Source organism: Dreissena polymorpha, chromosome 5 (assembly GCF_020536995.1).
Source record: "Dreissena polymorpha isolate Duluth1 chromosome 5, UMN_Dpol_1.0, whole genome shotgun sequence".
Taxonomy (NCBI): domain Eukaryota; kingdom Metazoa; phylum Mollusca; class Bivalvia; order Myida; family Dreissenidae; genus Dreissena; species Dreissena polymorpha.
Window position 1 is genome coordinate 7,480,578 of NC_068359.1, and position 24,129 is coordinate 7,504,706.

The following is a 24,129-nucleotide window of genomic DNA, read 5'->3' on the forward strand; positions in this document are numbered from 1 at the left end:
GTTACAAATATCTAAAGATGAAACATTCACTTGTATTATACAGTTACAAATATCTTAAGATCAAACATTCACTTGCATTATACAGTTACAAATATCTTAAGATCAAACATTCACTTGCATTATACAGTTACAAATATCTTAAGATCAAACATTCACTTGCATTATACAGTTAAAAATATCTTAAAATCAAACATTTACTTGAATTATACAGTTACAAATATCTGAAGATCAAACATTCACTTGCATTATACAGTTACAAATATCTTAAGATCAAACATTCACTTGCATTATACAGTTACAAATATCTAAAGATGAAACATTCACTTGTATTATACAGTTACAAATATCTTAAGATCAAACATTCACTTGCATTACACAGTTATAAATATATGAAGATAAAACATTCACTTGCATTATACAGTTACAAATATCTTAAAATCAAACATTTACTTGCATTATACAGTTACAAATATCTGAAGATCAAACATTCACTTGCATTATACAGTTACAAATATCTTAAGATCAAACATTCACTTGCATTATACAGTTACAAATATCTGAAGATCAAACATTCACTTGCATTATACAGTTACAAATATCTTAAGATCAAACATTCACTTGCATTATACAGTTACAAATATCTAAAGATGAAACATTCACTTGTATTATACAGTTACAAATATCTTAAGATCAAACATTCACTTGCATTATACAGTTACAAATATCTTAAGATCAAACATTCACTTGCATTATACAGTTACAAATATCTAAAGATGAAACATTCACTTGTATTATACAGTTACAAATATCTTAAGATCAAACATTCACTTGCATTATACAGTTACAAATATCTTAAGATCAAACATTCACTTGTATTATACAGTTACAAATATCTTAAGATCAAACATTCACTTGTATTATACAGTTACAAATATCTTAAGATCAAACATTCACTTGTATTATACAGTTACAAATACCTTAAGATCAAACATTCACTTGCATTATACAGTTACAAATATCTTAAGATCAAACATTCACTTGCATTATACAGTTACAAATATCTAAAGATGAAACATTCACTTGTATTATACAGTTACAAATATCTTAAGATCAAACATTCACTTGCATTATACAGTTACAAATATCTTAAGATCAAACATTCACTTGCATTATACAGTTACAAATATCTTAAGATCAAAAATTCACTTGTATTATACAGTTACAAATATCTTAAGATCAAACATTCACTAGTATTATACAGTTACAAATATCTTAAGATCAAACATTCACTTGCATTATACAGTTACAAATATCTTAAGATCAAACATTCACTTGCATTATACAGTTACAAATATCTAAAGATGAAACATTCACTTGTATTATACAGTTACAAATATCTAAAGATGAAACATTCACTTGCATTATACAGTTACAAATATCTTAAGATCAAACATTCACTTGTATTAAAAAGCATTAAGTTCCTTCTCAGTACCAGTTTTACTTACATATTAATGTCTTTTTTGTTACAAGTTTGACTGACATATTGCTGCTTATTTTGTTACAAGTTAGACTGAAATATTGCTTTCTAATTTGTTACAAGTTTGACTGATGTATTGCTTTCTATTTTGTTACAAGTTTGACTGATGTATTGCTGTTTATTTTGTTACAAGTTTTACTTACATATTAATGTCTATTTTTTTACAAGTTTGACTGACATATTGCTGTCTATTTTGTTACAAGTTTGACTGACATATTGCTGTCTATTTTGTGACAAGTTTGACTGACAGATTGCTGTGTATATTGTTACAGAGGACCACCTACTGATCACCAACCTGCGGCCTGCCACCACCTACAATGTGGTTGTAGAGGCCAGAAAGATGGAGAAATACAAAGATATTGATGAAGGTAAGATGTCTCTCACATTCCTCTCGCAAGTTCAAACCTATTTATTATACATCAAATGTGTTTAGTGTATTTGGGCTCTCTCTCACTGGAGTCTGTGTCCTGGGATGAACCAGTACTTGGTGTCTTGGGAGAAAGGCCCCTAGTGAGGATCAAAGACATGAAGTGACCTCCTGGTTGCCAGACAGACACCATATCCATTAAAGCGCTTAAACCTTTTATCTTTGGCTGTGACATTCCAGCAGGATGTTTTTATTATCAAGCTAACATGAAAATACAGTTTTTGTGCTTGATAAAAACAGACAGTAATGCTTCCTGCAATTTATTTTTTATTATAAATAGGAAGGGCTAGTTACTTTCAGTTTAAATTTAGGGAGGTGATGATGATGCGCATTCATGACTTAAAACGTTATTTGAAAATTGCCTTTTTGAGAGAAATTCAAGCTTGTAAATTTTAAGTTTTCTTATGTTTGTGCATAAATTTCGATTTTGGTATTTAATCTTCCCATGTTGTTGAAAATAAAGTAAAGTCATTGTTTATGTAAAAAACATTCTAAACAACTTGGTATGGTTTCCAGTTTTGTGTTGATTCACATCTGGATGCTTGTAATCTCAGGTGAGAAGACAGTAGGCAGGGAGACGGTGTGTGCGTTTATTCTGACGGCCAAGTCAGACAACCTGATAGTGAGGACAGCCCGTCCACCGACTGCCCCATCCAACATTGGGGTCATCTCTACCACCTGCTCGGCCATCAAGATAGCCTGGGACCCTCCCAGTGAACAGGGGGTGGATGTGATTGGTACGTATAGCCTGGGACCCTCCCAGTGAACAGGGGGTCGATGTGATTGTTCGTATAGCCTGGGACCCTCCCAGTGAACAGGTGGTGGATGTGATTGTTACGTATAGCCTGGGACCCTCCCAGTTAACATTGTTTGATGTGATTGGTACATATAACCTGGGACCCTCCCAGTGAACAGGGGGTCAATGTGATTGGTACGTAGCCTACTGCTGCCAATATGTCAGTTAAAAGTATGTTTGTGCAAGATGTTAGGGGCCCTGTTCACTAAGCTCCTTGGGGAAACTAAAGTGAGCATTCAGATCAAAGTATTTATGTTCAATCCAATAATTGCTTCTTACATAATGATTCATTCAATATTCATCATTATTTCCTTCTTAACTACTTAAAGGCATTTAAGTGTATTATCAGGTTACAAGACATATTTGTCAATAAGCAGGCAGCAAGATAACCTCCATGTTTAATTGTGCTGTGTGAATCTCTGTGTAAAATGGGAAGGATGAAATCAGGTTTCAGTGGTGAGAGTTTCTAAGCAGTTTGATTTTTATACACCTAGATAGATATAGAAATCATACAAATTTCAAACACTCAAATAGATATGTAAATATGTTATGAAATGTTGAATAGCTTGAATTATTAAATCATGATCTCTGTTTGTTGTGCAGGTATTCGTGTGGACGCTGTCTCACTCAACACCAATGACCCGCACCATTTGACAGTGGATGTGATACCTGACGCCACCACGGCAGTCATCGAAGGCTTGCGGGAGAAGACAGACTACATGATCCGCATCACTGCAATCACCGACGAGTACTTTGACAGACTTCCTGACAAACATCGCCTTAAACAGATCCGAACCATTCCAAAAGATACCATTTTACCTGCTGATGATTCACCCTGGTTGCCAAACTCCAGTATTTTAGTGAAGACGTCTGGGACTGAACCCCCGGCAGCACTGAAGGTCATCAAGTCGTCCATGTCGTCTTTGAAACTGATGTGGACACCACCCATTGTGTACGGGTCAAACAAACTGCAGGGGGTTATTGTACGCTGGGCAGACGTGAAGTACAACAAGCGGACAGACATGGATGACTGTGTTGTCGCTAGTCATGTGAACCTGCTTCCAACAGATGACACCCTCACCATTGATGATCTAACACCAGGCAACCAGTATAAGATCATTGTTGAGGCGGTCGTAAGTGTGAAAACTTCACTGGAAAAGGACGATAAGGATTCGAATGTGGAGAAAAATCGTAGAACTGCGCACATCATGTCTCGTCCGCTGTATGCCCGCACGCGTGCACCCACTGAGCCACCAGTCTTGTTGCTGACTGGTTACACACAAACCACTGCCCAGCTATACTGGGAAAAACCGTTACTGATGTCTGTGGTTGGAAAAGATTCAGAGGGGAAACCAAAATATCTACGCAGGTATGCTTATGTATATATATATATATTAAGCCTAACAGTTGTAACAAAAGAAACTGTATCTTGTACTTATGTTTGTTTAGATGGTATACAGGGAGTCATCAGAAATTTGGATAAATTACTTCCTCTCTCAACAGTAACCCTTGTAAACCAGACTTCTGTTTCCGGGGATGTCAGGCTTTGAGGATTTCCACTGAACTTGAACATTTGATATTTCACAGTAACCACCCATCACTTGAAATCTTTCTGAATAATAATTTAGCCTCTATGTGGGAAAATTAGCGCTTAATGCATGTAAGTAAAGTGTTTTCTCAGATATGCCTCTGCAGTTGTTGCAGGTTAATGAAGGATAAAACTTTCCGTTAAGATTTCCTTGGAAAAGACTTCGTTCATATAAAAATCCATAAAAGTGGAAAGTGTCGTCCTTGATTAGTCTGAGTGGACTGCACCGGCTTTAATAAAACAATCAATTTAATCTTTTCCTGAAAATTTAACTTGTTAACTGGTCGTTTTGGAAGGTTAACCGGTTAACCTCTTGCATCCATAGTATATATAGAAGAGTATATAGTATATATAGATGAGTATATAGTATATATAGATAAGTATAAAGTATATATAGATGAGTATATAGTATATATAGATGAGTATAAAGTATACTGTTTCCTGGCAGGTACCTTGAGGGATACAAGCTTGAGATAAACGGCAAGACGTACTGCCATCTGGGACCTGCCTCCCAGAGTTGTCAGCTGACCAAGTGTCGCCCTGGGAAACCCTACCATGTCATCCTCGTGGCCTTGACCTGCACAGAACAGGGCAAGAAGGAACGCAAACGCAAGGTACCTACATCATGTGAAAACTGATTAGTTTTGGATCTCAGAATCAGGATCATCCGTGTGTTCCTAATGAGTTATTATTTAATGTTAATGTATGTCATTTCATATTTGTATATTTGTACACCTAAGAACATTTTTCCAGTAAATTTCTCAAATTATTTAAAGTATGAATATTAGTATAAATATGTAAATAACGTTTTTATTGATGCACATTTGCTGTAACCTGAAATATTCATGACTGATATTTTGAAATGTTTAATTCAACATAACTTTTAAGCTGTTAACTTTTCTGTATGGAAAAACTAGTTCTGAAAAAAGACTCTTGCCATGTGTGTCTACAGTACAAGGGAGCATATAAGAACACCAACCCCCTGGATACAGACTACAGTCTGCTGCTAGATGACGAAGATAATCTTGATGCCTCGCCTTCGGACACCCTTGAAATCACTCTACCTAACAACATGGACGGTAAGACAACCTTGAAATCACTCTACCCAACAACATGGACGGTAAGACACCCTTGAAATCACTCTACCTAGCAACATGGACGGTAAGACACCCTTGAAATAACTCTACCTAGCAACATAGACGGTAAGACACCCTTGAAATAACTCTACCTAACAACATGGACGGTAAGACACCCTTGAAATCACTCTACCTAGCAACATGGACGGTAAGACACCCTTGAAATAACTCTACCTAGCAACATAGACGGTAAAACACCCTTGAAATAACTCTACCTAACAACAACTCTAAGACACCCTTGAAATCACTCTACCTAACAACATGGACGGTAAGAAACCCTTGAAATCACTCTACCTAACAACATGGACGGTAAGACATCCTTGAAATCACTACCTAACAACATGGACGGTAAGACACCCTTGAAATCACTCTACCTAACAACATGGACGGTAAGAAACCCTTGAAATCACTCAACCTAACAACATGGACGGTAAGACATCCTTGAAATCACTCTACCTAACAACATGGACGGTAAGACATCCTTGAAATCACTCTACCTAACAACATGGACGGTAAGACATCCTTGAAATCACTCTACCTAACAACATGGACGGTAAGACAACCTTGAAATCACTCTACCTAACAACATGGCAGTAAGACACCCTTGAAATCACTCTATCTAACAATATGGACGGTAAGACACCCTTGAAATCTTTCTACCTAACAACATGGACGGTAAGACATCCTTGAAATCACTCTACCTAACAACATGGACGGTAAGACACCCTTGAAATCACTCTACCTAACAACATGAACGGTAAGACATCCTTAAAATCACTCTACCTAACAACATGGATGGTAAGACACCCTTTAAATCACTCTACCTAAAAACATGGACGGTAAGACACCCTTGAAATCACTCAACCTAACAACATGGACGGTAAGACACCCTTGAAATCACTCTACCTAGCAACATGGACGGTAAGACACCCTTGAAATCACTCTACCTAGCAACATGGACGGTAAGAAACCCTTGAAATCACTCTACCTAACAACACGGACGGTAAGAATATACCTAACAACATGGACGGTAAGACACCCTTGAAATCACTGTTCCTAACAACATGGACGGTAAGACACCCTTGAAATCACTCTACCTAACAACATGGACGGTAAGACACCCTTGAAATCACTCTACCTAGCAACATGGACGGTAAGACACCTTTGAAATCACTCTACCTAGCAACATGGACGGTAAGACACCCTTGAAATCACTCTACCTAACAACATGGATGGTAAGACACCCATGAAATCAAACAACATGGACGGTAAGACACCCTTGAAATCAAACAACATGGACGGTAAGACACCCTTGAAATCAAACAACATGGACGGTATGAAATCGGCTTTAGTATTTGTACAATATAACACAAAAACATTTGAAGCAAGGATAATTGACCTAGGCTGATACATTCCATGGACATTTTCTTGGCAGTTTTTTTGCCACTTTGCAAATATTTAAACTGTATGCCATTTTAAAGCTATGTCTTTTGTTCGTAGGTAATCTGAAATGTTTAAGCCACAAGAAAATTTGATAGTTCAAACAATCTACCTAGCATGGTACATTCCATTCAGTTTTTCTTGTCTGTTTCTACAGCCTGTCAACTATTTTGTCAGTTTTCTGTATTGTATGTGCCTCTCTGATTTTTTTAAAGGTTACCTGCATTCTTTGGATGCATTTTTCTCACACAACGAGGACCGTGACAACAAGACGTTCGGCGATGTTACGGCTCAGTGGACTACCCAGGGAGGAGAGAAGTCTCTACTTAAGCAGTACAACATCATCTGGTACTCGCATGACGACCGTGTGGTCCAGACGAAATACGTCAGCCCGGACTACAGCAAGTCTACCATTCCTGTGACAAGACTGAAGTAAGCAGTTGCAAAACAGGCAGTCTGATTTAACCCTTTGCATGCTGGGAAATTTGTCATCTGCTAAAATGTCGTCTGCTTTATTTCTAAAATTAGCATTTTTCTTCGATTTTTTTTTCAAATAATATCAGAATAGCAAACAGTTTGGATCCTGATGAGACGCCACGTTCTGTGGCGTCTCATCTGGATCCAAACTGTTTGCAAAAGCCTTCAAAATTCGGTTCCCGCACTGAAAGGGTTAAACTTGACTATTTACCAGAACATGGAAGTAAACTAGCACAGACCTTATTGTTTTAAAGCTGCTTTGTTTCACATATTTATGTATTAATATGTATTTGTGTACATAAGTAATTCATGTCATTTTGTTGCTAAATGATTTGAGACAATGCCAAGTTAAAGCAGAACTTGAAAATAGTAAGGTTTGTTGAAGTGGAATATGGTTTATTATGCATTTTGTTCATAACAATCACAAGAATGAATGGTAAAGTATTTTTCTAAAGGTAATTGCCTATCTTTGTTAAATCTTAAGCCAGTTTTCAAGTTCAGACTTCACATCTGTACTATATAACTCAGTGACTCCATCACAAGTATCAGAGTTTGCCCATTGTTGCTTTCTTACCCCATACAAACAAGCCTCTGACTTCAGGTCTATCTACGACATTGTGGTGGAGCCAGCCTACTTCACAGACACCCTGCCCCAGCAGCCCCAGAACATCCAGGTGATGATCCCTGGTCCCCCGGATCCCCCGGAGATCTTCCTGCGCTCCTCCACCCCGGACGAGTTTGTCATTGAGTGGGGAGAGCCTCGGCTGTACGGGGGGTGTGAGGGTGAGGGGGTACCAGGTGTACCTCAATGACAAGAAGGCAGGCAATGAGCTCAGCAACACACATAGAAAGGCTGTAATTCCCTGCAGACCTAACAGGTCAGTACCACACACAGGAAGGCTGTCATACCCTGTATACCGAACAGGTCAGTACCACACATAGAAAGGCTGTCATACCCTGCAGGCCTAACAGGTCAGTACCACACATAGAAAGGCTGTCATACCCTGTAGGCCTTACAGGTCAGTACCACACACAGAAAGGCTGTCATACCCTGCAGACCTAACAGGTCAGTACCACACACAGAAAGGCTGTCATACCTTGCAGGCCTAACAGGTCAGTACCACACACAGAAAGGCTGTCATACCCTGCATACCTAACAAGTCAGGGCTTGCACAATTATATAATCATAAATGGCTTGAAAGTTTAAAGCTTACTGCTAAACATTCATAGTCCTTTTCCTGAGAAAAATCTGTTCTTAAAACTCATCAAAAAGGCATCAAACAACACTAAAATTTACTTACTTATTTCTTCTATTCTAAGGCGCTTTTTTAAAGCAAAAATGCCTAATTTCCCAAATAAACGCTACTTTTCAAAATTTATAGAGTAAGACTTAAATAATATTGAAACTAGTGCTTATTTATTGTTAACCAGGTTGTCAGAAGGAAAAAACTGGTTATTAGATTGGCAAATGTTGGCGGGCGGGCGGGCTGGCGGGCGGAACAAGCTTGTCCGGGCCATAACTTTGTCGTTCATTGTGAGATTAAAAAATCATCTGGCACATTTGTTCACCATCATTAGACAGTGTGTCGCGCGAAAGAATTACGTCAATATCTCCAAGGTCAAGGTCACACTTTGAGTTTAAAGGTCAAAAATGGCCATAAATGAGCTTGTCCAGGCCATAACTATGTCATTCATTGTGAGATTTTATAATCATTTGACACATTTCTTCACCATAATTAGACGGTGTATCGCACAAAAGAATTACATGAATATCTCCAAGGTCAAGGTCGCAACGACTAAAAATAGATTTATTTTTAAACAAAGGCAGTTAATTATAAACAATCAGTGCAGTTTGAGTTGTCTCCCTTTATCAGATTTTTTTTTTCAAATTGAAAACCTGGTTTTGTGACAATTTTGTCCCTTGTTTATTTATATGGCCTTTCAAAACATCTGTCACTTGACATTTTGCTGGTTATCCATTTGCTTCTGTGACTGTGAGTTTTGGAACTAGCCATATCAGCCCATCAATAAAGAGAAATTGTCACACATATGTGTACAGAAATATTCTTGAAAGCAGACTATTCAAATTGTAAATAAAGACTAATAGTTAAGGCTGGAAGCTTTTGCTATTCTAAGAGGTATATTTTTGCTTTGTATAAAAGCTAATCAATATTGCCTGTAGAGATTTCTTCATACATTTTGGAATATGGAACAGTGCCATGATTTGTGGAAACTAAAAATATCAACAAATTTGTGATACAGATTCAGAAATCTTCAAACTAACTTATGTGCCGTATATTGCAGACACTACCGGGTGAACCTGGTGGCACTGAGTGCTAACCCAGAGTACTCGGACTCGGGGAAGTCCAACACGCTGTCCATCAATACGTCACTACACTCGCCCCGGGAGGGGGAGGCCCTTGAAGACATGACCCTCACAGACGACCTTGATATCCCAGTCAAGGTCACAAAGCTCACAGAAACCTCGATTCACCTGGACTGGGGTCACTTCCTGGAGACAGAAGGGGTTGGCTGTTATAAGATACAGTGGAGCAGTATTGCACAACCTGCGGTATGCTTGCTGTGATGTTTTATATGTATCTGGGGTGAACAGTTTGTATTTGCAGTATATATTACACAAGATTTGAACTTTAATTTTTAAATGGTAGTACATAACTACATATATGAATTACTATAGGGGTAATCAAAAGTAGTTGTAACTTTTAAGGCAATAATATGAAAGGCTAATGTATTAAACACAAATTGGTGTTGTTGCTTTTTCAATATAATAGTTACTTTTAACATTTAAAACATAATTAATATTTTACTTTTAAAAACCTTGAATACATTAAGGTTTTCCTGTGTTGCCTGCCCTTGTTCATTTATTGGTAATGAGCGAAGAAGGAAAGCATGAAATGATATTCCAACCTAGGCAATGTAAAATGTTTGATCACCCCTTCAGGAACGTGAGGTTCGTCTGTCAAACAAGGACTCCAACTGCGTGATCAACAAGTGTCTGCCTGGCACGACCCACTTCCTGCGTCTGCTGGCGCTAGACGGGGAGGGACAGGTCAAGGACAGGTCCAAGCAGCTCACCGTGCAGACGTCTGCACCACCTGACCCACCCAGCCTGGCTCTCAGGTAGCATCTCTGTCACAACATTAGACCCACCCAGCCTGTCTCTCAGGTACCATCCCTGTCAAAACATTAGACCCACCCCGCCTCGCTCTCAGGTAGCATCCCTGTCACAACATTAGACCCACCCAGCCTGGCTCTCAGGTAGCATCCCTGTCACAACATTAGACCCACCCAGCCTGGCTCTCAGGTAGCATCTCTGTCACAACATTAGACCCACCCAGCCTGGCTCTCAGGTAGCATCCCTGTCACAACATTAGACCCACCCAGCCTGTCTCTCAGGTACCATCCCTGTCAAAACATTAGACCCACCCAGCCTGGCTCTCAGGTAGCATCCCTGTCACAACATTAGACCCACCCAGCCTCGCTCTCAGGTAGCATCCCTGTCACAACATTAGACCCACCCAGCCTGGCTCTCAGGTAGCATCTCTTGTCACAACATTAGACCCACTCAGCCTGTCTCTCAGGTAGCATCCCTGTCACAACATTAGACCCACCCAGCCTGTCTCTCAGGTAGCATCTCTGTCACAACATTAGACCCACCCAGCCTGTCTCTCAGGTAGCATCCCTGTCAAAACATTAGACCCACCCAGCCTGTCTCTCAGGTAGCATCCCTGTCACAACATTAGACCCACCCAGCCTGGCTCTCAGGTAGCATCCCTGTCACAACATTAGACCCACCCAGCCTGTCTCTCAGGTAGCATCCCTGTCACAACATTAGACCCACCCAGCCTGTCTCTCAGGTAGCATCCCTGTCACAACATTAGACCCACCGAGCCTGTCTCTCAGGTAGCATCCCTGTCACAACATTAGACCCACCCAGCCTGTCTCTCAGGTAGCATCCCTGTCACAACATTAGACCCACCCAGCCTGTCTCTCAGGTACCATCCCTGTCAAAACATTTGACCCACCCAGCCTGGCTCTCAGGTAGCATCTCTGTCACAACATTAGACCCACCCAGCCTGTCTCTCAGGTAGCATCCCTGTCACAACATTAGACCCACCCAGCCTGGCTCTCAGGTAGCATCCCTGTCACAACATTAGACCCACCCAGCCTGTCTCTCAGGTAGCATCTCTGTCAAAACATTAGACCCACCCAGCCTGTCTCTCAGGTAGCATCTCTGTCACAACATTAGACCCACCCAGCCTGGCTCTCCGGTAGCATCCCTGTCACAACATTAGACCCACCCAGCCTGGCTCTCAGGTAGCATCCCTGTCACAACATTAGACCCACCCAGCCTGGCTCTCAGGTAGCATCCCTGTCACAACATTAGACCCACCCAGCCTGGCTCTCAGGTAGCATCCCTGTCACAAACATTACCCACCCAGCCTGGCCCTCAGGTAGCATCCCTGTCACAACATTAGACCCACCCAGCCTGGCTCTCAGGTAGCAACTCTGTCAAAACATTAGACCCACCCGGTCCCGCTCTCAGGTAGCATCTCTGTCAAAACATTAGACCCACCCAGCCTGTCTCTCAGGTAGCATCTCTGTCACAACATTAGACCCACCCAGCCTGGCTCTCAGGTAGCATCCCTGTCACAACATTAGACCCACCCAGCCTGTCTCTCAGGTAGCATCCCTGTCACAACATTAGACCCACCCAGCCTGGCTCTCAGGTAGCATCCCTGTCACAACATTACCCACCCAGCCTGGCCCTCAGGTAGCATCCCTGTCACAACATTAGACCCACCCAGCCTGGCTCTCAGGTAGCATCTCTGTCAAAACATTAGACCCACCCGGTCTCGCTCTCAGGTAGCATCTCTGTCAAAACATTAGACCCACCCAGCCTGGCTCTCAGGTAGCATCTCTGTCACAACATTAGACCCACCCAGCCTGGCTCTCAGGTAGCATCTCTGTCACAACATTAGACCCCACCCAGCCTGTCTCTCAGGTAGCATCTCTGTCACAAAATTAGACCCACCCAGCCTGTCTCTCAGGTAGCATCTCTGTCACAACATTAGACCCACCTAGCCTGGCTCTCAGGTAGCATCTCTGTCACAACATTAGACCCACCCAGCCTGGCCCTCAGGTAGCATCCCTGTCACAAACATTAGACCCACCTAGCCTGGCTCTCAGGTAGCATCTCTGTCACAACATTAGACCCACCTAGCCTGGCTCTCAGGTAGCATCTCTGTCAAAACATTCGACCCACCCAGCCTGGCCCTCAGGTAGCATCTCTGTCACAATATTAGACCCACCCAGCCTGTCTCTCAGGTAGCATCTCTGTCACAACATTAGACCCACCTAGCCTGGCTCTCAGGTAGCATCTCTGTCACAACATTAGACCCACCCAGCCTGGCCCTCAGGTAGCATCCCTGTCACAACATTAGACCCACCTAGCCTGGCTCTCAGGTAGCATCTCTGTCACAACATTAGACCCACCCAGCCTGGCTCTCAGGTAGCATCTCTGTCACAACATTAGACCCACCCAGCCTGTCTCTCAGGTAGCATCTCTGTCACAACATTAGACCCACCCAGCCTGGCTCTCAGGTAGCATCTCTGTCACAACATTAGACCCACCCAACCTGGCTCTCAGGTAGCATCCCGGTCAAAACATTAGACCCACCCAGCCTGTCTCTCAGGTACCATCTCTGTCACAACATTAGACCCACCCAGCCTGACTCTCAGGTAGCATCTCTGTCACAACATTACCCACCCAGCCTGGCTCTCAGGTAGCATCTCTGTCACAACATTAGACCCACCCAGCCTGTCTCTCAGATAGCATCTCTGTCACAACATTAGACCCACCCAGCCTGTCTCTCAGATAGCATCCCTGTCAAAACATTAGACCCACCCAGCCTGGCTCTCAGGTAGCATCTCTGTCACAACATTAGACCCACCCCAGCCTGTCTCTCAGGTAGCATCTCTGTCACAACATTATCACATCATAAACACATGGAAACTCCAGATGCAACAGCAGGTATTACATCTTATCATCACTACAAGGTTCTTCATGTATCTTATCATCACTATGAGGTTTTTCATGTATCTTATTATCACTACCAGGTTCTTCATGTATCTTATCATCACTACCAGGTTCTTCATGTATCTTATCACTACCAGGTTCTTCATGTATCTTATCATCACTACAAGGTTCTTCATGTATCTTATCATCACTACGAGGTTCTTCATGTATCTTATCATCACTACAAGGTTCTTCATGTATCTTATCATCACTACAAGGTTCTTCATGTATCTTATCATCACTACCAGGTTTTTCATGTATCTTATCATCACTACCAGGTTTTTCATGTATCTTATCATCACTACCAGGTTCTTCATGTATCTTATCATCACTACCAGGTTCTTCATGTATCTTATCATCACTACCAGGTTTTTCATGTATCTTATCATCACTACCAGGTTCTTCATGTATCTTATCATCACTACAAGGTTCTTCATGTATCTTATCATCACTACCAGGTTTTTCATGTATCTTATCATCACTACCAGGTTTTTCATGTATCTTATCATCACTACCAGGTTCTTCATGTATAGTATCATCACTTCAAGGTTCTTCATGTATCTTATCATCACTACCAGGTTCTTCATGTATCTTATCATCACTACAAGGTTCTTCATGTATCTAATCATCACTACAAGGTTCTTCATGTATCTTATCATCACTACCAGGTTTTTCAAATATCTTACCATCACTACCAGGTTCTTCATGTATCTTATCATCACTACAAGGTTCTTCATGTATCTTATCATCACTACCAGGTTTTTCATGTATCTTATCATCACTACCAGGTTTTTCATGTATCTTATCATCACTACCAGGTTCTTCATGTATCTTATCATCACTACGAGGTTCTTCATGTATCTAATTATCACTACCAGGTTCTTCATGTATCTTATCATCACTATGAGGTTTTTCATGTATCTTATTATCACTACCAGGTTCTTCATGTATCTTATCATCACTACCAGGTTTTTCATGTATCTTATCATCACTACAAGGTTCTTCATGTATCTTATCATCACTACAAGGTTCTTCATGTATCTTATCATCACTACGAGGTTCTTCATGTATCTAATCATCACTTCGAGGTTCTTCATGTATATTATCATCACTACCAGGTTCTTCATGTATCTAATCATCACTTCGAGGTTCTTCATGTATCTTAGCATCACTACAAGGTTCTTCATGTATCTTATCATCACTTCAAGGTTCTTCATGTATCTTATCATCACTACCAGGTTTTTCATGTATCTTATCATCACTACCAGGTTCTTCATGTATCTTATCATCACTACAAGGTTCTTCGTGTATCTTATCATCACTACCAGGTTCTTCATGTATCTTATCATCACTACCAGGTTCTTCATGTATCTTATCATCACTACCAGGTTCTTCATGTATCTTATCATCTCTACAAGGTTCTTCATGTATCTTATCATCACTTCGAGGTTCTTCATTTATCTTATCATCACTACGAGGTTCTTCATGTATCTTATCATCACTACAAGGTTCTTCATGTATCTTATCATCACTTCGAGGTTCTTCATGTATCTTATCATCACTACCAGGTTCTTCATGTATCTTAGCATCACTACAAGGTTCTTCATGTATCTTATCATCACTTCGAGGTTCTTCATGTATCTTATCATCACTACGAGGTTCTTCATGTATCTTATCATCACTACCAGGTTCTTCATGTATCTTATCATCACTTCGAGGTTCTTCATGTATCTTATCATCACTACGAGGTTCTTCATGTATCTTATCATCACTACGAGGTTCTTCATGTATCTTATCATCACTACGAGGTTCTTCATGTATCTTATCATCACTACGAGGTTCTTCATGTATCTTATCATCACTACCAGGTTTTTCATGTATCTTATCATCACTACAAGGTTTTTCATGTATGGTGACCACCTTAAGAATGGTCAATTCTTAGCACTCCATGGTTGTTTAAACAATTTTTAGAGTGGCCAAACCTCATACTTAGCCTAGATTTATTTACATTACATATATGTGTATATAAGGATTATAATTATTAATAATTTATTTGCTTTTTAACAGCACTTTGGAGTTCTAATGTAGAGGAATTATATAATTTTAACTTGTGAGAACTTATAAATTAAATATTTTATTGCAAACAAACAATATTAAGGCAAACTTATTAAGACATAATGCTTACAAAAATATCAAACAGAAAAACAGACAAATATCACAGCACTGTGTATTAACAAACATAAGTGTTGTGTACAGTTTAAATTTAAATATAATGATAATTACCATTTCAAATAATAGTAAAAGCATATAATACACATTAACATATTTTCAATGCGCATGTTTGCAAACTATCATTTTGATTGACAGGGCGTGCAACTTCCGCTACATAGCAGTCCAATGGGACAAGCCGAATACTTACGGTGATGCACTGATCACAGGTTACAAAGTGTACGTGAACGGCATAGTGGAGTCTCTCCTCAATGCGGACCAGCTTAGTTACACATTCACCCATGGCAAGTGGTGTCAGGAGTACTCATTCCAAGTCCAGGTAAGAAGCTTGCATTCTTAGTGGCATACAAAGTGCCATACAAAGTGCCATACAAAGTGGCATACAAAGTGTAACATATGAGCCTTGCTGTGGGAAAATGGGGCTTAATGCATGTACGTAGCGTGTCATCCCAGATTAGCATGTGCAGTTTGCAAGGTCATTCCACTCATGGGGCTGAGTGGTATGAAGACCCAGAATATGTGCCAACAATAAAATACAGCTTTTTATATTTTACTGAAAGACATTTAATTTCAGTGTGGTCGTGTGCTGTGGGAATAACCAAATTATCCAGAGGGATTGATGTGTTACGATGAACCAAAATCACAAAAGCTGAAACTAAAAATTGACATTCAACTTTTTCTCAATATCCAATTATGAGATTATGACAAATTTGTACAAAACCAGCAAATATTCTCAATATTATATTGACATAAGACTTTATATGTTTTGTATTACAGAATTACTAAAGAGTAAAACTTTCAAAAATAGTTATTTCTCTTTTCTTACAATGATGTACTTGTAAGTACTAATCTCTATTTCCACTGTTCTAGGCATTGACTGCATCTGACAAGATGAACAGCAAGCCGTCAGAGCCGCTGGTTGTGGAGTGGCCTGGCGCCAGGGCCCCGGCGCTGCACCGCCTGCCCACACACACCAGTGCCAACCTACGTGTAGGCTGGGAGGACCCGTACCTTACTGAGGGAGTCAAGATCAAACACTTCAGGGTGAGTTCAGCATATCGGGAAAATGGACTCATTTTTGACTTTAACATTATTTTATGATTTTTTGTGGTTTATAAGGGAATACCAGTATTTGTCATTCACTTGTTGAAAAAGTTTTCCTTGGGTTTATTAAGGAATGTCTGTGATGTTAAACCTGTTTCAAAAAATATTTTGACATCATGATGTAAGTATTCTTCAGTTAAACCAATTGAAAATTAAAAAACAAACGGTGAAAAAGCATTTACTGAAAAATATATTATGTGAGAATATAAATTTGTATGCTCTTTTGATGATAGAAAATACATGTTCTCACTCTGGGAGGCGCAACTCTTGGAAATAGTTATTTCTCCGATCACTTGTGATTTTATATCAAAATCAACAAAGACCAATAAATAATTATCCCTTATGAGTCAACTTTATAAGATTGTACATGTATTATACTGCAGATGTAAGTTTATGAAAACAAGAATGTTCTTGGTTTGAACTGTCACCGTATATCTAAACATGATTTCTAACCTTATTTCTTTAAGTTGTTAAATTAGATTTTCTCCAACCAAAATGTTGTTGTGTAATTATTGCATTACTTCCCTCTGTATCCCTGCTTTATAGGACTGCTATGCTGTAAATTATTCTAGCTGTCTTTTCATCGATTAAATCCTTACCATTTCTTACTAATGCTTCAGTTCATACTCTATTCTTTCTAATGCTTCAGTTCATACTCTATTCTTACTTATGCTTCAGTTCATACACTATTCTTACTAATGCTACAGTTCATACTCTATTCTTACTTATGCTTCAGTTCATACACTATTCTTACTAATGCTACAGTTCATACTCAATTCTTACTAATGCTTCAGTTCATACTCTATTCTTACTAATGCATCAGTTCATACTATATTCTTACTAATGCTACAGTTCATACTCAATTCTTACTAATGCTTCAGTTCATACTCTATTCTTACTAATGCTTCAGTTCATACTCTATTCTTACTAATGCTTCAGTTCATACTCTATTCTTACTAATGCAACAGTTCATACTCTGTTCTTACTAATGCAACAGTTCATACTCTGTTCCTACTAATTCTTCAGTTCATACTCTATTCTTACTAATGCATCAGTTCATACTCTATTCTTACTAATGCAACAGTTCATACTCTGTTCCTACTAATTCTTCAATTCATACTCTATTCTTACTAATGCATCAGTTCATACTCTATTCCGACTAATGCTTCAGTTCATACTCTATTCTTACTTATGCTTCAGTTCATACTCTATTCTTACTAATGCATCAGTTCATACTCTATTCTTACTAATGCATCAGTTCATACTATATTCTTACTTATACATAAGTTCATTCTCTATTCTTACTAATGCTTCAGTTCATTCCACATTCTTACTAATGCTTCAGTTCATACTCTGTTCCTACTAATGCTTCGGTTAATTCCACATTCTTACTAATGCTTCAGTTTATTCTCAATTCTTACTAATGCTTCAGTTCATACTATATTCATACTAATGCTTCAGTTCATACTCTATTCTTACTAATGCTTCAGTACATACTCTATTCTTACTAATGCATCAGTTCATACTCTATTCCGACTAATGCTTCAGTTCATACTCTATTCTTACTAATGCATCAGTTCATACTATATTCTTACTAATGCATCAGTTCATACTATATTCTTACTTATGTTTCAGTTCATACTCAATTTTTACTTATGCTTCAGTTCATACTCTATTCTTACTAATGCTTCAGTTCAGACTCAATTCTTACTAATGCTTCATTTCATACTCTATTCTTACTAATGCATCAGTTCATACTATATTCTTACTTATGTTTCAGTTCATACTCAATTCTTACTTATGCTCCAGTTCATACTCTATTCTTACTAATGCTTCAGTTCATACTCAATTCTTACTTATGCTATAGTTCATACTATATTCTTACTTATGATTCAGTTCATACTCAATTCGTACTAATGCTTCAGTTCATACTCAATTCTTACTTATGCTTCAGTTCATACTCTGTTCTTACTAATGCATCAGTTCATACTATATTTTTACTTATATTTCAGTTCATACTCAATTCTTACTTATGCTTCAGTTCATACTCTATTCTTACTAATGCTTCAGTTCATACTCAATTCTTACTTATGCTATAGTTCATACTCTATTCTTACTAATGCTTCAGTTCATACCACATTCTTACTAATGCTTCAGTTCATACTCAATTCTTACTTATGCTTCAGCTCATACTCTATTCTTACTAATGCTTCAGTTCATACTATATTCTTACTTATGCTTCAGCTCATACTCTATTCTTACTTATGCTTCAGTTCATACTCAATTCTTACTAATGCTTCAGTTTATTCTCAATTCTTACTAATGCTTCAGTTTATTCTCAATTCTTACTAATGCTTCAGTTCATACTATATTCTTACTAATGCTTCAGTTCATACTCAATTCTTACTAATGCTTCAGTTCATACTCTATTCCGACTAATGCTTCAGTTCATACTCTATTCCGACTAATGCTTCAGCTCATACTCTATTCATACTAATGCTTCAGTTCATACTCAATTCTTACTTATGCTACAGTTCATACTCTATTCTTACTAATGCTTCAGTTCATACCACATTCTTACTTATGCTTCAGTTCATACTCTATTCTTATTAATGCTTCAGTTCTTACTCTATTCTTACTTATGCTTCAGTTCATACTTAATTCTTACTAATGCTTCAGTTCTTACTCTATTCTTACTCTTGTTTCAGTTCATACTCAATTCTTACGTATGCTTCAGTTCATACTATATTTTTACTAATGCTTCAGTTCATACTATATTTTAACTAATGCTTCAGTTCATACTCAATTCTTACTAATGCTTCAGTTCATACTATATTCTTACTTATGCTTCAGTTCATACTCAATTCTTACTAATGTCTCAGTTCATACTCTATTCCCCACTTACCTTTGCAGGTGTGTTGTACGGAGGAGGACACCGAGAAGCTGGTGACGAGTATCGGCCCGGTACACCCAGACACACGTGAGGCTGAATTTAAACACATCAAGAAGGGCAGCTACAACATCTACCTAGAAGTGCATGTAAGTACCAGAGCCCCTATCAGTGCCATGATCAGTTCATTTTGAGTTTAACAGTTTTTATTTTAAAATGTAGGCAATGAGCTATCAACAATGGTTTTTATTGGTGCTTATTGGTGCTTCATGGAAATCAAGTATTGACGGCATTTAATTCTCATCAGAACCAGTATATTATTTGTTGTATACGGCTAAAGGATAAAATGAGAACATAATACCCAACCTTACAATAGAAAATGCATTTTACAATTCCTTCAGTTTAGAACTTCAAAATGGTTGCAAAAGCCCATTGCTGTGCACATTTGTTAAGTAGGGAAACATTAATGAGAACTGTGTTTCTGTTAGCACAATTATAGTTTTAATAAACACAGTCATAAACATGAATCAATGTTCCATTGAACTGATTGTGCAGATACTTTGTGACTGGTGTTGTAAGACACAATTATTGTTAGTCATTTGTTCCAAGACTGCTGTTTACAATCTTTAGCATCATTTTCATTTCAGTTAAACATCACATGGCCTCGTTTTCATTATACATGTAGTTGTACATTCCATGGCCTTGTTTTCATTATAGTTGTATATTCCTTGGCCTTGTTTTCAGTTGTACAAAGTGTAGCCTCTTTTACATGTCAGTTTTAAAATTTATGGCCTCGTTTTCAGTTCAGTTCAAGAACACAAGTGAGGTTGTCTGCTGTTTACAATTTATAGCATTGTTTTCATTTCAGCTGTACAATATTTAGCTTCATTTTCATTTCAGCTGTTCAATGTTTGGCCTTGTTTTTATTTCAGCTGTACAATTTTTAGCCTCGTTTTTATTTCAGCTGTACAACACCAGTGAGGTCATCTGCTCTGACTACATCCGTCTGCAGCCGACCCCTGCACCTGATGCACCCAGAATTGCCGCGACTGTTGTTGGATTTGACGAGCGTAGACAGATTGAGAAAATAACTTGTGACCTCGTGAACAAACGTGACAGGTTAGACAAACTATTATTTTTTTATTATTATTTGCTCAGTGAAAGTTTTTGGCATTGAATTGTGTGATTCTTTTTTTAGCTCATCTATTTTTTGAAAAAAAATATGAGCTATTGTCATCACCTTGGCGTCGGCGTCGGCGTCGGCGTTGGCGTTGGCGTCGGCGTCCGGTTAAGTTTTGCGTTTAGGTCCACTTTTCTCAGAAAGTATCAATGCTATTGCATTCAAACTTGGTACACTTACTATCTATCATGAGGGGACTGGACAGGCAAAGTTAGATAACTCTGGCGTGCATTTTGACAGAATTATGTGCCCTTTTTATACTTAAAAAATTGAAAATTTTGGTTAAGTTTTGCGTTTAGTTCCACTTTTCTCAGTAAGTATCAATGCTATTGCATTCAAACTTGGTACACTTACTTACTATCATGAGGGGACTGGGCAGGCAAAGTTAGATAACTCTGGCATGCATTTTGACAGAATTATGTGCCCTTTTTATACTTAGAAAATTGACAATTTTGGTTAAGTTTTGTGTTTAGGTCCATTTTATTCCTTAAGCATCAAAGCTATTGCTTTCATACTTGCAACACTTACTAACTATCATGAGGGGACTGTGCAGGCAAAGTAATGTAACTCTGACTGGCATTTTGACAGAATTATGTGCCCTTTTTATACTTAGAAAATTGAAAATTTGATTAAGTTTTGTGTTTAGGTCCACTTTATTCCTACAGTATCAAAGCTATTGCTTTCATACTTGCAAGATTTATGAACTATCATAAGGGGACGGTGCAGGCAAAGTTATGTAACTCTGACTGGCATTTGGACGGAATTATGGGCCCTTTATACTTAGAAAATTGAAAATTTGGTTAAGATTTATGTTTTGGTCCACTTTACCCCTAAAGTATCATAGATATTGCTTTCATACTTGGAACACTCACAAACTATCATAAGGGTACAGTAAAAGGACAAGTTGCATAACTCTGGTTGTCATTGTTACGGAATTATGGCCCTTTTTTGACTTAGTAACTTTTAATATATGGTTAAATTTTGTGTTTCGATCTACTCGAAGTATCAAGGCTATTGCTTTCAAACTTCAAATACTTACATGCTATCATGAGGTTACTGTACCTGGCAACTTGAATTTTACTTTGACCTTTGAATGACCTTGACTCTCAAGGTCAAATTATTAAATTTTGCTAAAATTGCCATAACTTCTTTATTTATGATTAGATTTGATTGATACTTTGATGAAACTACTCTTACCTGACATACCACAATAGACTTCACCCAAACCATCCCCGTGCCCTCCCCCCCCTCCCCCCTCCCCCCCCTAATTGTTTTTTTTTTTTTTTTTTTTTTTTTAAGATCATCTCACAAATGACCACCGCACCCTCACACTATATACCCCCACCCCACCCCCCCACCCCCCACCCCCAATTTTTTGTTTGATTTTTTTTTTTTTTAAACGGTTATGTTTGAAATACCGTCCAACCATCGCACCCAAACCCCCCCCCCCCCCCCCCCCCCCCCCCCCGATTTTTTTTTTTTTTTTTTTTTTCGCTTTTTTGGAAGATAATGTAATAAATGTCCACAACCCCACACTATACACCCCTCTTCACTCCACTCCTCCTTTGTGATTGAAATGAGAGTCCCTTCACCTTTAAAAAGAAAATAGATGAGCGGTCTGCACCCGCAAGGCGGTGCTCTTGTTTCCATTCAACACCAGTACAATCACAAAATTCAATGTAATTATTGGACATACAATCCACATCAAAATTTAAAAAAAAATTAATTGAAAAGGCTGCACAATGTTTGCACAATACCCTGGTACATGTATGCCAATATAGCATACCTACTTTCATGCACATATATGGTTCCCTGTTGTGGTAGGTCGAATAGCACTGTACAAACTTCAAATGAACATTTGGTTTCCTTCAGCTTGTCTGTAAATATCTGTAGAGGGAAACAATATAGGGTACACAGAATCTTATATTCTTTGTTCAGTTTGATACAGTATCGGTACATTAACTGTTTTACCCATGGCCTTGTGCACAGTGCTGTGCCAGGTTTTGGAAACACCGCATTGCTCTTTTCACAAGCAAAAGCCGATATGCCCCCATATCAATCACAGCCGATATGCCCCCATATCAATCACAGCCGATATGCCCCCATATTAATCACAGCCGATATGCTTCCATATTAATCACAGCCGATATGCCCCATATCAATCACAGCCGATATGCCCCCATATCAATCACAGCCGATATGCCCCCATATCAATCACAGCCGATATGCCCCATATCAATCACAGCCGATATGCCCCCATATCAATCACAGCCGATATGCCCCCATATCAATCACAGCCGATATGCCCCAAATCAATCACAGCCGATATGCCCCCATATCAATCACAGCCGATATGGCCCCATATCAATCATAGCCGATATGCCCCATATCAATCACAGCCGATATGCCCCATTATCAATCACAGCCGATATGCCCCCATATCAATCACAGCCGATATGCCCCCCTATCAATCACAGCCGATATGCCCCCATATCAATCACAGCCGATATGCCCCCATATCAATCACAGCCGATATGCCCCCATATCAATCACAGCCGATATGCCCCCATATCAATCACAGCCGATATGCCCCCATATCAATCTCAATCTTAATTGCCTGTTGACCAATATTGTTATCCTAGAACTCAGCAAAAACAGTGACTATCATTGTGACACTCCATCTGTGCTTGATTTATTCCTTTGGCGTACACATCTAATGGAGTTTTAAATTGAGTAGATTTGATCTTGTTTTTGCCCTTGTTTCAATTAATCCTCATTTAAATGCCTTTTGGAATTTTCTTCGCCATGGTCCTAGGCCCCCCTGGGTAAAAAACAAACAGTAATACTGGATGAGCAAGGGTGGTGAAACTATGAGCACTATTATTCTGGTTTTGTTCAAACCTCACACTGTGTGTTTGCCTGCAGATTGATCCGTGAGGTGGGTCACAAGTTGAAGCAGATTGGTGCGCTGACTCACCCAATGCGTGCCGAGAAGGACCGTGCCGTCATTGAGGCGGCGCACACACTGACCCGTGTCGAGGAAGTGTTGGAGGACTGCTTCACGGCCATGGACAACTACACAGGTACACACAGGGCAGACATTTTGATATCGTTCTAATACAATCAGGTCAAGATGGGCCTAATCAGTTTGGTCACTGGTAAAAATGATCCTAACAATATGTGTGTCACGTAAGTCAAGTTTGTCCCATATCAATTGTGTCATAA

At 39.0% G+C, this 24,129-nt stretch overlaps 1 protein-coding gene and 1 long non-coding RNA gene across 5 annotated transcripts in view; both read left to right on the plus strand.

Annotated features, from left to right (window-relative positions):
* Positions 1 to 24,129, plus strand: part of LOC127831684 (uncharacterized) — a 126,025-nt gene that overhangs the window by 90,345 nt on the left and 11,551 nt on the right. The window contains 15 exon segments of the mRNA XM_052356705.1: positions 1,810 to 1,905; positions 2,519 to 2,701; positions 3,364 to 4,129; positions 4,797 to 4,962; positions 5,301 to 5,427; positions 7,140 to 7,356; positions 8,003 to 8,171; positions 8,173 to 8,279; positions 9,706 to 9,973; positions 10,364 to 10,542; positions 15,869 to 16,049; positions 16,601 to 16,774; positions 19,748 to 19,873; positions 20,689 to 20,843; positions 23,830 to 23,987. Of these exon segments, the coding sequence (XP_052212665.1) occupies positions 1,810 to 1,905; positions 2,519 to 2,701; positions 3,364 to 4,129; positions 4,797 to 4,962; positions 5,301 to 5,427; positions 7,140 to 7,356; positions 8,003 to 8,171; positions 8,173 to 8,279; positions 9,706 to 9,973; positions 10,364 to 10,542; positions 15,869 to 16,049; positions 16,601 to 16,774; positions 19,748 to 19,873; positions 20,689 to 20,843; positions 23,830 to 23,987 (3,072 nt within the window).
* LOC127831694 (uncharacterized) lies at positions 10,548 to 12,138 on the plus strand. 4 transcript variants are annotated; one of them, XR_008026460.1, is made up of 5 exons: positions 10,734 to 10,818; positions 11,188 to 11,279; positions 11,326 to 11,417; positions 11,510 to 11,555; positions 12,061 to 12,130. It is a non-coding gene; the product is annotated as an uncharacterized LOC127831694 (long non-coding RNA). The 4 variants fall into 4 exon arrangements; XR_008026459.1 differs by lacking the exon at positions 10,734 to 10,818 and adding an exon at positions 11,055 to 11,095 and having other exon boundaries at positions 11,188 to 11,417; XR_008026461.1 differs by lacking the exons at positions 10,734 to 10,818; positions 11,510 to 11,555 and adding an exon at positions 10,548 to 10,588 and having other exon boundaries at positions 11,188 to 11,417; positions 12,061 to 12,138.